We start from the raw sequence: 16,126 nt of genomic DNA, 5'->3' as shown, positions 1-16,126 counted from the left end.
CGCTTCCCAGGGTCAAAACCCAAGCCAAAGCCCCTAAGCCTGAGGACTTCAACCCTTGGTGGTGGGGCTCAGGGTTACAGGCCCCCAGCCTGGAGCTAAAGCTCTTGGGCTATGGTTTTGGCCCCCACACCTGGAGTGGTGGGGCTTGGGCTTTGGCCCCCACACCCACGGAGGGCTCAGGCTTCAATCCCCTCTCCTAGAGTCATGTTGTAATTTTTGTTGTCAGAAAGGGGTTGCAGTGCAATGAAGTTTGAGAACCCCTGAACTAGTGCATATCTTTGCATGGAATTCCCATTAGTATCCTTGGAAGTTCCCTGCATAGATTAAGGACAGCATATGGTCCTATAGTTTTGCTGATAAAATTACTTTTTCTTTTTGGAGAAAACGATACATTTGTTCCAGGTGCTAAGAAACCACAAGGCCACTGTGGTATTGGAAAATGCAGGTCCCACCTCTTCTTACAAAGCTGTGAATTAGATATCCTTTGACAAACCAGTAGACGTAAATTTCGTGTGAATAGTTTCATCAACCAAAAGACCTTTTGGGATAATGGGCAGCAGTAACTTGATTTTCAGATATGCTAAGCACCTGCAGTTCTAGGAGGTAGCTGAAGGTGCTCAGCACCTCTGAAAATGAAGGCTTAACTATTTCCTAAACATTAAGATATGCAAACATTCAAGAGGAGCAAGTATTATTGCCATGGAACAGTTTCTCAAGAAGAAAGATGCACATTTTTAGATTGAGGAATCGAGAACCTGCTGTAATTGAAATTATTTTTTCATGATTTGAATCATCACTGGTTTAAAAATGAGATTTTCCTTATTAAAAAAAAAAAGGGTTTCATTCCTTACATGACAGCTTTTTCTGGATCTCTAGCAAAGTTTTCCATATTTCCTGTGATGTAATACAGAGAACATCGTATGGTCCCTTCTACGTGTCCACCTTGGGCAGCTTTATAGAAGTACTCAGCAGCTAGGGTCTGCAAAGAAACAAGATAAAAATGGCAACCTCCTGGGGAATTACTATTTCCCTATAATTGCTTCATTTAAAAAATAAATAAATAATGGCAGCCTGGCTAATGAAACCAGTCAGTTTAATCACTTTCTGTGCAGATGGGTGAAATCAGTTTCTTTCTTCTACCACCTTACCAGGTTAGGTTGGAAGTTCTTTAAAGCTGAAATTGTGGTAGCATTTTTATCAGGTAGGTGAATATATAAAATATACAACTGGCCTCTGGTGCCATACAGTGTGGCTTTGTTGACACTGACAAAAATGGGACCAGTAAGTCACTGTCAGTAATAGCAGCAGTGGAAGCTGGAGTGTAGAGAGAGGATACAGGCATTTTAACCTCCAGGCTATCTAACCCTACATTCACAGCTAGTGATAAAAACACTGCAGTCCTGACTACACTACAGCTTCCAGTGTTGCTACAACTGGTGGTGAATTAGGGGAGCTGTTTTTGCCAGTGTCACAGCCTGCTGGAGCAAAGCTTGCTCTCTAGCATCTGAGAAATCATTTGCATGAATGACAAGAACAGAGGGTCCAATCCTGGAGACCTTTACTGTGTGAGTAGTCCCAGTGCTTTCATGAACTACACACATGAGTATGGGTTCCAGGATCAGGTTCATAATTTCTCAAGCATATGAAGATAGTTTGTATAAGGCAATACAGGCTCAGCAGGACAGGACAGAACTGCAGAAGGAAGGGGAACTGAGAGAGTATCCAGTTCTCATAATCAACAAGTTTTCTACAGTAATCATAGTAAAGCAACAGCAATCACAACTAAACAATTTCTTTAATCCAGGAACGTCTAACTAGCAACCTCTGCTGTAAAATGGAGACCCGGTATTTTTGTCAATGGTCCTGGACTCTGTAACTAGCTCCCTCATTTGATCCAACAGAGCCTGGTTTTATTAACTTTCAGAGCACACAGCAGCATATCTCTTTTCTCAGGCTTTTGGTGATGAAGGAATACAGGTCCATAGAGTGCTTTTGTAGGGGCTGTTATTAACTTGGAATTGTATTATTATGGGCAGGTCATTATTATGTAATTTTTGTCCCCAGGTAGGAGAAATATGCTTGCCACCATTTGCTGGGCAGCTCTTGCTGCTGTTTGCAGCATATATGCTCACTGACTGAGGCACTAGACATGCTCTCGAATGCCTACACCACATTTTCCAGCCTCCTTTGGCCTGAAGCATGAGGTTTGATAACTTTTATTTTCGCATTCTGAACTATAAATGTGATTGTAAAATTATCAATCAAAATAATGATATCCTCTGTTGGAAAAAGAACATTATTTTTTCTTGATATATATATATAAAATTAAGGTCCTGTCTTAGGAAGACAAAAATAAAATATGTAGGTCTATGAGGGCTGCATTTAAATTGCAAATCAGACTTTGAAAGGGAAATTTCATTTAAAATCTGTCTTGAACTGTTTTTTTTCCCCACAACAATAGCAGCTTCGATATGAGTGCAGTGCAACAGCTCAAAAGTTCTCCTGCAGATTCTGCAGCCCTTAATCACACTGGATAGTGCTCTGCTCCATGTAAAGTACCGTGGAATTCAATGGGGCTACTACTGAAGTAGAGAGCTATTCTACAGGAGTAATGATGGCAGAATCTGGCCCTCAAGAAGGTATAAAACAACTCCAAACTTGATTTTGTATGACATTTTTAATGGGACTTGTGTTTTACTCTTAAAGGGACAGTGGTACTCTTGAGGTAGAACTACACAGGTCAGAGGAATGCAAACACATCTTTAGCAGGCATGAAGCAGATTGTGATGCCATTACGCTAAGTAGTGCCTCGCTCCAGAAGCAGTGCCCCTGACTTCAATGGGACTTCATACAGGAAAAGACTCGATTCACTGTGATGAAGGGTAGCAGAATATGCCCCTCCTAAGTAAACACAGAATCTTAAAGAATAAAGCCAATATTTGTAAACCAGACCCTTTAATAAGAAATCACACACTGACTATTTACTTACTCGATTTCTGCCAGGCACTCCTGGGTAAATCCCATCTAAATGCAGGGCACCCAAGTTATAGGACGCATCTGAATTGCCCATTTCTTCAGCTTTCAACCAGTATTTTGCTGCTTTTACGTAGTCTCTTTTAAAATTATGGTAATACCATCCCAAACCATTCATTGCCTGATGTAATCCCTGTGGGTAAAGAAAAAAAAATGTCCTCAACCACTCAGGTTCAGCTGTGCTTTGCGACATCTTCTGATGCCAACTTATTGTCTAGTGTCAGGAGTTCTAGAAAGTTAATCTTTGTAGCTCTTTGGAGCATGTTATCTAGACAGTGTTCTACCAAGCAGTAACCAAGAGGTTTGTGACTGCTGGAATCGTTAGGGTCCCCTTATTTTTCTCTGCTTTTTTCTCTAAGGCCCTGTGTTCAATGAACCTCCAACGATGGGGATTCAACAACCTCCTGTGGAAATCTGTTTAACTTTGGAAGCTTAACTACTTTCCTAGTTAAAAAGTTTTTCCTAACCTAAGGGCATGGCTACACTTGCAGATGTAGAGCACTTTGAGTTAAACCAGCCTTCCTTCGCAGAGCGCAGTAGGGAAAGCGCTGCAATCTGTCCACACTGACAGCTACAAGTGCACTGGCATAGCCACATGAGCAGCTCTTGCAACAGCCACAGAGAGCAGTGCATTGTGGTAGCTATCCCAGCATACAAGTGGCTGCAACATGCTTTTCAAATGGGGGGGGGGTGGAGTGTGACAGGGAATGTGTTGGGTGTATGTGGGGGGAGACAGAGTAGGTTTTAGGGGGGGCTGAGAGCATGTCAGCATGCTGTCTTGTAAGTTCAGACAGCAGCACGCCCCCCCCCCCGCCAGCATTCCACAGTAATGGTTGCTTTGTCTCGGAAAAGATAAGCAGCTGTCTGTCAGAAACAGAGCTTTCAAAGGGCATATCTGCATTCCTACAGCAAGTACAAAACAATGAGAAGAGTGGCCACTTGACTTAAGGGGGTTATGGGACATTTCCAGAGGCTGATCAGAGCGCAGTAATGCAACACCTCATTCACACTGACGCTCAGGCATTTCAGCCAAGGCGCACAAGCGTTAATCATCTCTCTGAGGTAGAACACCAGGAACGCTGTAGCTGTGGAGTCAGAGCGCACTACGTGCCTTGCCAGCGTGGACAGATAGTGAGCTAGGGTGTCCGGGGCTGCTTTAATGCACTCTAACTCGCAAGTGTAGCCATCCCTTAATCTCCTTTGCTGCAGATTAAGCTCATTACTTCTTGTCCTACCTTCAGTGGACATGGAGAAGAATTGATCACCATCCTCTTCATAATAGCCCTCAACATAGTTGAAGACTGCTATCAGTCTTCATCCTTCTTTTCTCAAGACTAAACATACCCAGTTTTTTTCACCTTTCCTCATAGGTCAGGTTTTCTAAACCTTTATCATTTTTATTGATCTCCTCTGGACCTTCTCCAGTGTGACCCCATCTTTCCTAAAGTGTGGTGCCCACAATTGCACACAGTGCTTCAGCTGAGTACAATGACCTCCCGTGTCTTACATATGACACTCTTGTTAGTACACCCAGAATGATATTAGCCTTTTTTGCAACTGCACCACATTGTTGACTCATATTAAATTTGTAATCCACTATAACCCTCAGATCCTTTCCAGTAGTACTACTATCTAGACAGTTATTTCCCATTTTATAGTTGTCCATTTTATTTTTCCTTCCTAAGTGAAGGAATTTGCATTTCCCAACTTTGCATTTGCCTTTGTTGAATTTCATCTTATTGATTTCAGACCAACTCTCTAATTTGTCCAGGTCATTTTGAGTTCTAATCCTGTCCTCCGAAGTGCGTGCAACCCCTCTCAGCTTGGTGTCATCTGCAAATTTTATAAGCGTACTCTCCACTTCATTATCCAAGGAATTAATGAAAATACTGAATAGTACCAGACCCGGGACAGACCACTATGGAGCCCCGCTAGATATGTCCCCCCATTAGATAGCAAACCATTGACAACTGCTCTTTGAGTATGGTCTTTCAAATAGTTGTGCACCCATTTTACAGTGGTTTCATCTAGACATTTCCCTAGTTTGTGAATGTCGTATGGGACTGTGCCAAAAGCCTTACTAAAATCAAGATATATCACATCTAATGCTTCCTCACTATCCACTAAGTCAGTAACCTTGTCAAAGAAGGAAATTAGGTTGATTTGGCATGATTTGTTCTTGACAAATCCGTTCTGGCTATTCCTTAAAACCTTATTATCCTCCAGGCCCTTTCAAATTAGTTGTTTAATAATTTGTTCCACTATCTTTCAGATATCAAGATTAGGCTGACTGGTCTATAATTCCCTGGGTCCTCTTTGTTCCCCTTTTTAAAGATAGGTACTATGTTTGCCCTTCTCCAGTCTCCTGGGACCTCACCCATTCACCAGCAGTGATAATCAAGATAATTGATAGTGATTCTCGGATTGCTTCAGCTAGTTCCTTAAGTATGCTAGGATTAATTTAATCAGGCCCTGCAGACTTGAATATGTCTATATATTCTTTAACCTGTTCTTTTGATATTCTGGCTTGCATTCCTTACATTTGCTCTGAAAATAAATGGGAGGCCATTAACATGGAACTTCAATATGCTGTTTTTACAGAGTAGAAACAGTCGGCCAGTGCCATACAGGTCAGTTTTAGGAAACACCGTGTATGCCTCCCACAGTGGAGTGGTTTGAGTGGTTTGAATAGTTATGGTTTTCAAGATATAAATTTACCAGAGGCCTGGGCTTTATAAATAAGGACATAAATATATATGAAGATGTGGAAATCACTAAGGGCCAGATCATGGCTGCACATGGCCATTATGCCCCCATGTGAGTTCCCTGGTCCAGTCACAGAGGAGTATGTAACCTCTGCACACCCACTACTTCCCCCTGAGATGAGATGCAGAAGGGCAGGGAGAGGGTGGAGTCTGGTCTCAGCTGCTCAGCTAGTGGAGTTGAGCTGGTGCAGGAGGTAATGATCTGCAGATGGCAAGAGACGGTAACAGCTTACTACCCACCAGATGTAATGGGTATGAGGGAATGAATCCTGACTTTGAGTTACCATTTAGTCCTGGTGCAGCTACCCACCACCAATTACACAGAGCACATTGCAAAAGCACAGTCTGGCTCTCAACCCTTCTTTATTCTTCTCCTTTATACTATATTACTATGAAGTTTGTTGGCCTGATTTTTCAAAGGTGATGATCACCCCTATCTCCCATCGCCCTCAGTGAGATTAGTGGGCACATAACATCTCCAAACATCAGACCAGGTGGGGATTTCTGTTTGACAATTTAACATGAAACTCGGTCTAGAAATACAAGCACAGGAACTGGATGTAAGAACACCTGAGTTCTAATCCTACAGCAGCCACTAACTCCTTGTGTGACCTTGTATAAGTCACTAGGAGGAAAAATCAGCTTTTGTGTATGCAGGCACAATTCCGTTTACTTCCGTGGAGTTGCACCTGCTTACTCCAGAGCTCAATTAGATTTTGTGGGATTCAGTTTCTCCATTCAGGATAATAATGCTTTCCTAATTTATGATCAGGATGTTGGAAGGACTGATTAATGTTCATACAGCATTAGGGTGATGTAAAGTGCCACATAATCATTATAAATTATAATCATATCAGTAATAATACATCTTACTTAGATAGCACAGCAATAAATATTTACTATTATGAATATTTTACCTTGGATGCTGCTTTTTTCATCAGTTCTAAAGCAAGTCTTGTGTTCTTTTTCACACCATGACCCTAAGTAACAAACATAATAAAATAAGTATATATAAGCAACCACTATTTTGAAACACATAATACATGCTAATGAACATTCCTAGCTAATAATTTTAAAAGCAAATTTAAAATTTTTGGATATTATAGTTATTTTTTAATCTTAATATGTTAAAATGGGGACTGGGTAGCAAAGCTGTGTGGCTCTGTAGGGCTCATTCACATTTAATATCCTAGTTTAACCTAATCTTAATTGAGCCTCGGAAAATTCCATTTTTCCAATTAACCTGGGTGAGTAACTTTTCTGATGGGCAAGTGAAATACCTTTCCCCCCCCATTACTGTCAGTTACTTTGGAAAAAAGAATAGTGAATAGCTTTTGTGCTTGGGCTGGTGCACACATTTTTGCCTGGGTGTCTCCTGCTGGTGTTAGCTCATCTTAAGTGATCACTCTCCTTACAGTGTGTATGGTAACACCCATTGTTTCATGTTCTCTGTGTATATAAATCTCCCCACTGTATTTTCCACTGAATGCATCCGATGAAGTGAGCTGCAGCTCACGAAAGCTCATGCTCAAATAAATTGGTTAGTCTCTAAGGTGCCACAAGTACTCCTTTTCTTTTTGCGAATACAGACTAACATGGCTGTTACTCTGAAACCTCAGATGGTTTTAATTCACCCCTTTTGTTATTTCAGTGCAAGTCTGGGTGTGGGCTTCATAGTGTCCTTTTTCAATTTACCTCAAGTTGGTAAAAAGTGGAGTTATTTAGGTGGCGTAAAATGGTGTATCTAAGGCTATGTCTACACAACAGACCTTACAGTGGCACAGCTGCAGTGGTACAGCTGTGCCACTGTAAGGTCTCCCATGTAGCCACTCTACACCGGCGGGAGAGAGCTCTCCCACTGGCATAATTAAACCACCACCAACAAGCAATGGTAGCTATGTCAGAGGAGAGCATCTCTTGCCAATATAGCATTGTCCACACCGGTGCTTTTGTTGGTGAAACTTTTGTTGGGTAGGGGTGTGTGGTTTTTTTCACACCCCGGGCTGAGAAATGTGATAGATAGACATAGCCTCACAGTACATCTACACAGCAAATCCCCCCTCCACCAAGGCAGCAAGTCTCAGAGCCCAGGTCAACTGACTTGGGCTCACACTACAGGGCTAAAAATAGCAATGTTGCCATTCAGGCGTGGAGTGGAGCCTGGGCTCTGAAACCTGGCAATGGGGGAGTATCTCGGTCCCCAGGTTCCAGCACCTGCCTGAACTTGTACATTGCTATTTTTAGCCCTGCAGCATGAGCCTGAGTCAGTTGACCTGGACTCTGAGATTTGCTGTCATGGGTCTGTTTTGCTGTGTAGACATACCCTAAGAGCATTACGATGATCACATAATATGTCACTGTAGAAAATGCACAAAGTTCTCTCCATTATCTAAATTCTGAAGCATCTACACCCAAAAGGAAACTACTCTACAAGTCTGAAATGAACTGAGAATTGGAAGCATGTCTTACCTTGAATAAAACAATGGCATAATCATATATTAATATTGGATCTTCAGTTTCCAGTGCACCCTTTGAGTACCACTCTATTGCTGCTTCTGGATTTTTTGCCACCCCTTGCTGGCCCCAGAACAGCATCTGTGCCAATCGTTGCTAAAAACAAAACACAACTATCATAATAATAAATCTTAAATTTAAACTGTAATTGGAGTTACAGGGATGGATTATTTTCCAGATTTACACTGGTGATAAATGTGTCAAGAAGACAGTTAAGTGTGCTAAGCATTCTGAAAACAGGTTGCCTTATGTAATTTTCAGAGAGGGCTTCCTATCAGTAACGTTTACAGATAACGGACCGAGTTCAGATATGGCATATGTAGATGCAACTACCATGAGAGTCTCTGGATTGAATTCAGTGGTGAATAAATAGTGATATAAGTGCACGGGAAAATGTGTGCAGATGGCTCAGTAGAGCAACTTGCACGGAGTTGGCATTCTGCAGTTGTACAAAACAAGTGTCAAATACACACCAAGGGAATTGAAAGGATAGTTATAGCAAGTAAAGCAATGAGCACGTGAGATGAAGTCCCCTTATGTGCCCTTCTCTTTGCCTTACGTCATCTTTTTAGTGGTTTTCACACTCAGGTTGAAGCACTGGAAAAGTTTAAAGATCAGACAAGAAATAAGTTTGAGGGAGCAACATGACAGCACTACCAGCGATTTTATGGTTTAGTCCGAACTGTATGAACAAGCAAAATGATGAAACGATGTGCTATGATATAGACTATACCTGTGCAGCTGCATTTCCTCTTGTTGCTTCATATTTTAACCACATAAAGACATCACCATTTTCTTTAGTTTGGGCTTTTAATAGTTCATCATCCCTCAGCCTTATAGTTTCTACAAATGCCTGAAAAGAGGGTGAACAGAGAAAACATTAAACAGCATATTAATCAACCTGCCCACCTAAATGAAAACGTTAGATGTTTCCTGATATCTTGAACAATTCCTTCTCTATTCTGGGCTTTCAAAGTTCTGTTATTTTCTTCACTGGTCAATTTATTAATCCTGAAACCATAAGCTCATTGTCATTTCCTTTCATTCACTCAGGCCCTCCTATTCTCTGACAGGTCTGTCTGACAGAATGGAACAAACAGAGACCCTGACTACCCTAGATTTATTTTTCTAAAGCTCCCCACCATTGGTACTATTCAGTGCAGCTCCATTAGTGGTAACAAATGTAACAGGTGGTAACAAAGCGGCAGCTGGCACCTTAACCACCATGTTGTCTACACCAGCGGTTCTCAACCAGGATGGGACCCCCTGGGGGGGGGGCGCAAGCAGGTTTCAGGAGGTTTCCGCCAAAATAAACCAGAGAGCAGGGCGAGTGTTAGACTCACTGGGGCTCAGGGCAGAAAGTTGAAGCCTGAGCTCTGCTTCCTGGGACTTAAGCCGAAGTCTGAGCAACTTAACTTCGCAGGGCCCCCGGTGGTGTGGGGCCCGGAGCAATTGCCCTGTTTGCTACCCCTTGATGCTGGACCTGGCTTTTAATCTACTGCATATGCAGAAGTACAGTTGTTGTGGCGCAGGTGGGCCATGGAATTTTTATAGTATGTTAGGGGGGTGGGGCTCAGAAAGAAAAGGGTTGAGAACCCCTGGTTTAGATCTCCAGTGAGCAGACTGAGATGACAAGGTGGTAAAAGCACTGGCAGCTAGTCTCTGTTAAAGCTCCCACCTTTGGTAGTACTGGGGGTTGTAAAGATGGGATAGTTTGGAAGTAAAAGATAGTTTAGACAGCTGCAGACTCACCAGGCATCAACTATTATTCACTGCCACACCAATATGGGACCATGGGGTGGGGAAGGGTGTGGATAAGAGGAGGAGAATGATCAAAGCAGAAGAGAAAGGAAAAGGAATGTTTGAGGGAGAAAACAAGAACATGACTGGAGAAATTGCTTGGCACATTTTTTAAGAGAAAGCGGATCTATAAAAATGGGTCTTATTTAAGATCTGGAACTTGCAACTTCCACACTCCATCACGTAATGGAACAGCTGGGAGAAACCTATGCCAAGCAGAGATTTCTTATAGCCTGGAAATGGTGAAAATCCAGAGACCCCGTGAAGTCCAACAAAGTGAGAGATTGCTATTGCCAATATAATTAATGTAGGAGGCACTCAGATATGACAGCAATAGGTGACAGCACAAAAGCATAAAGCCTAGTCTGCACTAAAAGGTTTACTGGTGTAGCTATATGGACAAAACTCTCCTAGGATAGACCCAGTTTATACTGGCAAGTAAGTGCTTTTACTGATATAGCTTATACCAGTTCCCTGAACAAAATAAGCTATACCACCAAAAGCATTCCTTTGCCAATATAACTGTACCTACCATATGGTTTTGCTAGTATAGTTATGTTGCAAAAAAAAAAAAAATTAAATAAAAAATATCACATCTTAACTGACATTGGTATGCTTGCATAAGTTTCTAATGTGGACTTGGCCTATGATAAGTAATTAAAAATCAATTTGCAGTCTGTATGTTTTGATTTTGCAATGTTCAAAATCCCTCAGTTATCCTTCCTTTTGTGATAAGTCTCAGTCCTAAGCAGACAATGTTGTCCAAGTGTTTTTTCAGGCCAAGATCCTAGCACTCATTTAAGGTTGTTAAATATTTTTTCATCTAAAACTATATTGTTTCCTATTCACAAGCCATTTCTGAAATAAGTTTACTTGGGTTTTCATACAGATATTAAACACAACTAAACATTTTACATTTGATTATGGAACAGACATAGATACGGAGAGTACAGGTGGCCTTTTTCCTGAATTTAATAAAGTCTGGGTATTAAAGAACAAAAAGAACAGATACTTAACAGTCCTTAATATAGATTGATATGATCTAGTGAACTAAGCATGAGGCTACGAACAAGGTACACCAGCCTTCTTTCCCAGCTCTGACACTGACTTCGTATGGTCGCAGTCAAAACAGTTAAACTCTCTGTGACTTAGTTTTCCCCAACTGTGAAATGGGGTAATAATACTTACTGTTTCATGAGGTGTTGTGATTATTAGGTAAGGTAATGTTTATAAAGTACTTTGAAGATACAAAGCTCTGTATATATAAGTATTAATTTATTATAAACTGCTATCATGGCAAATAAATTCAAATACACCTATAACTCTTTTACCTGATCTCCTTTAGTAGCATGTTGATCAAGAGATGTCTTTAGTGCAATATTGTTGTAATAAGCATATGATAACTCCAAGTCTAGTGGATAATTGTTAATGCCTTGGTAATGTTTATACCCAAGATTCATCACAGCAAGTCTCTCACTCCTCTGAGCACCAACCAAACTGTATAACAGCCCCTGGGAAAAATCAACAAACATAAACAATTAATTGGACCGCTAACAAGTTTGCCTACTATAAACCATTTTGGTGCTGTCTCACAGACTTCACAGAATGAGCAACGTGCATCTGCAGTATTGGCTGATACACCAACTATATCAGGTGAAACACCTGAACAATAAAGTGGTTAGGATTTCTTTTATAAAGAAAGGTATAAAAGAAACCCTATGACACTTCTACTGAACACACACGATGAGCATTACTGCCTATCATCTTGCTACCACTAGATAACCTTGCTGTTTAGTGCAGATGCTACTCCTGGGACAACCAAAAGGCATCAGCTCATAACTGGGGTGCTAAGGGTGGGATTTTTGCAGGCTCTCAAAACTCTGCTCTCATTGAAAAGTCTCACCGTGAGGGTCTGCCTGCACTAATGACTTATGGCTGACAAAGGTTATCAGCAGTCGATTCCCCAGGCTGCACTTCAGCTGGGACTGACAACAGCACTGCTAGTGCAGATTGGACACAACCATTCTTAGTACTCCGCTGGTCTCAAGGGTGCCTCTGTAACGGTGCTGAAATCAGTTTTGTCCCACCTGCACTAGCTATTTAAACTAGTTTTAACAATATTTGAAGGGGACCCAGGAACTTATTGTTAGCACTGGGCATATCTGTAGTTTAGACAAGACCTAAGTCTCAGTTTCTCTTCCCTGAACAGGATGTGGTAAACTTTGCCTCAGATTAATGTCTTGGGAGCACCATTTAACTCCACCTCCTAATATACTGACACATTCTACAGTGACATTAGGCAGCCCCACCATTCTTGAGTATTTTATATTATTGTACCATTTCGTAATTAAATGGCTATCGGCAAGTTCATTATAAAACAGCCTCCAGTTTCACACATATATCTTTCTCCTTCTCAGATCCTCCTCCTCTTTTATTTGACACTGTGAAATTACAAGGATATTTCTGACCTTATGATTAATTTGAAAAATTTTGGAGTTCAGATGCTTTTCTAAAACTTTTGTGGCGTTTTCCCTCTCAGCCCAGTCTCAGTATCATGTCTTGTGCACAACAGACCACAGGATTTCTTTCCCTTCTAGTCCTATACAACTTTGTTCCTCCAGGAGACCCCCCGCTATGCCCCACCTAGTGCCAAGATTTCTTGAATGGGGAATCCCTGTGACTTGCTGTCCCCATCAGCTCAAGGATATTTTCTTCATCACAGGTTTCGGGGGCCGACTAACAGATCCACTTCCTCCAGTCTACTTTTCTGGGGGCAGCAAGCTGGCCCGCACTCCCATCTGGAGTTAAATGTGGATGACAAGTAGGCCCGCATCATATCTCTTCAGTGGCCTGCAGGACTGTCCCTCTATCCCAGCTCACTTTGTCACCCTCTTTTAGGAGTGACCAATCAATGCATTTCTCCATTCTGTAGCAGTGGGACAGAGAAGTTCCTCCATTAGGCTCCACTGCTTTTAGCCCCATAGTGTATCAGGGAATTCAGAAATATCTGTGGCCAGCTGCCCAGTAAAGGGGTAAGGTAGAGGGAGCCTATTGGCCATGCCATTGAAAAGGAGACCAGATTTGAGATGGGGAAAGCTACCAAAATTTCTTTCCTGTATTTTTTCTTCAAACGGCCAAGTTTCACTCTGGCAACCTACTGTGTAAATTGCTTTTGAAGGTAACTAATTTCATCTGAGATGATCAGACACATTGAATACATTACCTGCACAGGGTCTACGGGCACAGCTAGTCCCGTTTCAAAAATAACTGCAAGGAAAAAGGAAGCTTTGTGGTATCCACAGCAGCTGGAATCCATCAGAAAAGGGATGGAGGAGCTCATGTAGTATAGACCATCAGCCCTGGAAAGATTTTTTGCAACCTTCTCAAATATTCTCCGGCCAACTTCTAAAACTGTATTGTTTTGGTCTTCTGACACTAAAAATACATCACAAAGTAGATGCACAATTGTTATATGTGAAAACAGTTTAAATCAAAATGTAGACGGTGCAACTCTGTGATTTATTTTTACTGGGACAAACTCTGCTATCCTTACTCATGCTCAAAAATACTTTACTTCTCAGGAGTACCACTGAAATAAAAGAAATTCCTAGAAGAGTAAGGTACTACCCAACATGAATAAGGTTAAATCACAACCTGGCCCAGTAGGAATAAGTCAGACAATTTCACAATGTAAATCAATAGGACTTGTTGAAGAGTAAGGTTCTAGTCAACATTAATAATGGCGGCTGAAGCTGGCCCATAGTCATTACCACTCCATAACTGAGCATTTAAACAAATTGCCCACATTTTGGCCAAGGACACTAAAACCCTGCGTGTTTCTGTATTTCCATCTTTTACATTGTGTCCATTCCTCATTTGCAATGTGATACAGACAAATTACAGGTTAACCTTGACACTCCATCCTTAACTTAAGTGATGTGAAAAAAACTTCTGCAACATGAGGTAAAGTCAAAGTGTGCCAGCTTCTAAGGGACACTGTATAGTAATTTCAGAAAGACAAGATAAAGGCATGATTACCATCAGATGGACTGAAGTCCATCTCTCGCAGCAGGTTGAACAAGCTGTGGTATTTCTCCCTTAGCTCTTTGCCCCAGATGAAGGCATCACACTTGTTCTTGGCCCCATACTTGTAGTTCAGCTCTGAATAATAGTTTTCACGGATACCTGAACAAAGTGAGAAATCAAGGAAATGATCTGAGCTGGGAAATGAGCTGGTCTTTGGAGGAAGCTTATATTTAAAAGATGTCCCTGTGGTGGATGAGAACGTGGTATGTAGGATGGGAAGAGGAAAGAGGCAGGAAACAGAGTGAAAAACTGATAATGTCAGTACAGCTCATTTAAAACAAATATAAATGATTTATTATAACCTCTTCCATATCTTGCAGGACATATAATAATGTTGTTCATACTTGATGTCCAATATGTGTTCTTGAGTGCTATAATAATTAATGTTGTGTTACTCCACCAGTATGGAACAGAATAGATGCTTTGATATGAATTTTGTCTCTCAGCTGCTTCACATTGAGTAACTATGGAACAGATCTTCCAGCATAACACAAAAGTTGTTGGGAATTTTAAAAATATGTATGTAGTTGAAGCTATTTGCTTTCTTGTACTGTAAAACATCATGAATTTGATGTAATACTGAGAACAAATTTGTATAACCAGCCAAAAGAAACTTACATAGATATAGAACAGAAGAGAGGGATTTGAGTGGCATATCATATTAGCCTGGAATCATTTTATTGTTCTTTTTATTTGTCTTTCTTCTTAAGGGAAAAAAAATCAAAAACTATATTGGAAGGAAGGCTTTCCAGCACTGAGCAATACAGTTTTACCTTCCAGCAAGCATGCTGCAGAAGACAAATTAATTTTCTTCTTATTAAGCACATGGTGGAATTTATATTTCTTTTTTTTATTAAAATCATCATCTAGTCACACTCTGTTTGTGATAAAAGCAAAGCAGGAGACCTCAAGAACAAGGCACACTAATAATCAGATCATGAAGTTCAGTACTTACAATCTTTTTGCACTGCTTGGCCTTGCTTTACAAGGTGTCCATACCCAGATACTATTTTATGGATGTCTGCACATCTCTCATAGTAGAGTTCAATCTGTTCCATAATTTCTTTGTCATAAAGAGGATTAGAAATCTAGACAAAGGCAAATGACATGCTGGTAACTACAATAGTTGTGACTTTCTGCATTCTTCTAAAAAGAAAAGGAATACTTGTGGCACCTTAGAGACTAACAAATTTATTATAGCATAAGCTTTTGTGAGCTACAGCTTACTTCATCGGATGCATACAGTGGAAAATATAGTGGGGAGATTTTATATACACAGAGAACATGAAACAATGGGTGTTATCATACACAGTGTAACAAGAGTGATCAGGAAAGGTGAGCTATTTCCAGCAGGAGAGTGGGGTGGGGTGGGGGGCGAACCTTTTGTAGTGATAATCAAGGTGGGCCATTTCCAGCAGTTGACAAGAACAGTGGGGCGGGAGGGGGAGGGGAATAAACAAGGGGAAATAGTTTTACTTTGTGTAATGACACATCCACTCCCAGTCTTTATTCAAGCCTAAGTTAATAGTATCCAGCTTGCAAAGTAATTCCAATTCAGCAGTCTCTCGTTGGAGTCTGTTTTTGAAGTTTTTTTGTTGAAGAATTGCAACTTTTAGGTCTGTAATCGAGTGACCAAAGAGATTGAAGCATTCTCCGACTGGTTTTTGAATGTTATAATTCTTGACGTCTGATTTGTGTCCATTTATTCTTTTACGTAGAGACTGTCCAGTTTGGCCAATGTACATGGCAGAGGGGCATTGCTGGCACATGATGGCTTATATCACATTGATAGATGTGCAGGTGAATGAGCCTCTGATAGCGTGGCTGATGTGATTAGGCCCTATGATGGTGTCCCCTGAATAGATATGTGGACACAGCTGGCAACGGGCTTTGTTGCAAGAATAGGTTCCTGGGTTAGTGTTTTTGTT

The 16,126-nt window shown here is 41.1% G+C and overlaps 1 protein-coding gene across 2 annotated transcripts in view; it reads right to left on the bottom strand.

The window, feature by feature from the left end:
- SEL1L3 (SEL1L family member 3) overlaps nt 1–16,126 on the bottom strand; it is a 60,714-nt gene that overhangs the window by 21,650 nt on the left and 22,938 nt on the right. For both annotated transcript variants that reach the window (XM_073342340.1, XM_073342341.1), the window contains exons 8-16: nt 15,154–15,286; nt 14,151–14,297; nt 13,336–13,547; nt 11,444–11,623; nt 9,046–9,165; nt 8,268–8,408; nt 6,716–6,778; nt 2,990–3,166; nt 852–979 (exon numbers count right to left, since the gene is read on the bottom strand). In XM_073342340.1, the coding sequence (XP_073198441.1) occupies nt 852–979; nt 2,990–3,166; nt 6,716–6,778; nt 8,268–8,408; nt 9,046–9,165; nt 11,444–11,623; nt 13,336–13,547; nt 14,151–14,297; nt 15,154–15,286 (1,301 nt within the window). The remainder of the gene's footprint in view (nt 1–851; nt 980–2,989; nt 3,167–6,715; nt 6,779–8,267; nt 8,409–9,045; nt 9,166–11,443; nt 11,624–13,335; nt 13,548–14,150; nt 14,298–15,153; nt 15,287–16,126) is intronic.

This window comes from Lepidochelys kempii, chromosome 4 (genome assembly GCF_965140265.1).
Source record: "Lepidochelys kempii isolate rLepKem1 chromosome 4, rLepKem1.hap2, whole genome shotgun sequence".
In the NCBI taxonomy this organism is placed as follows: domain Eukaryota; kingdom Metazoa; phylum Chordata; order Testudines; family Cheloniidae; genus Lepidochelys; species Lepidochelys kempii.
This window is presented reverse-complemented; position numbering and strand designations above follow the sequence as displayed.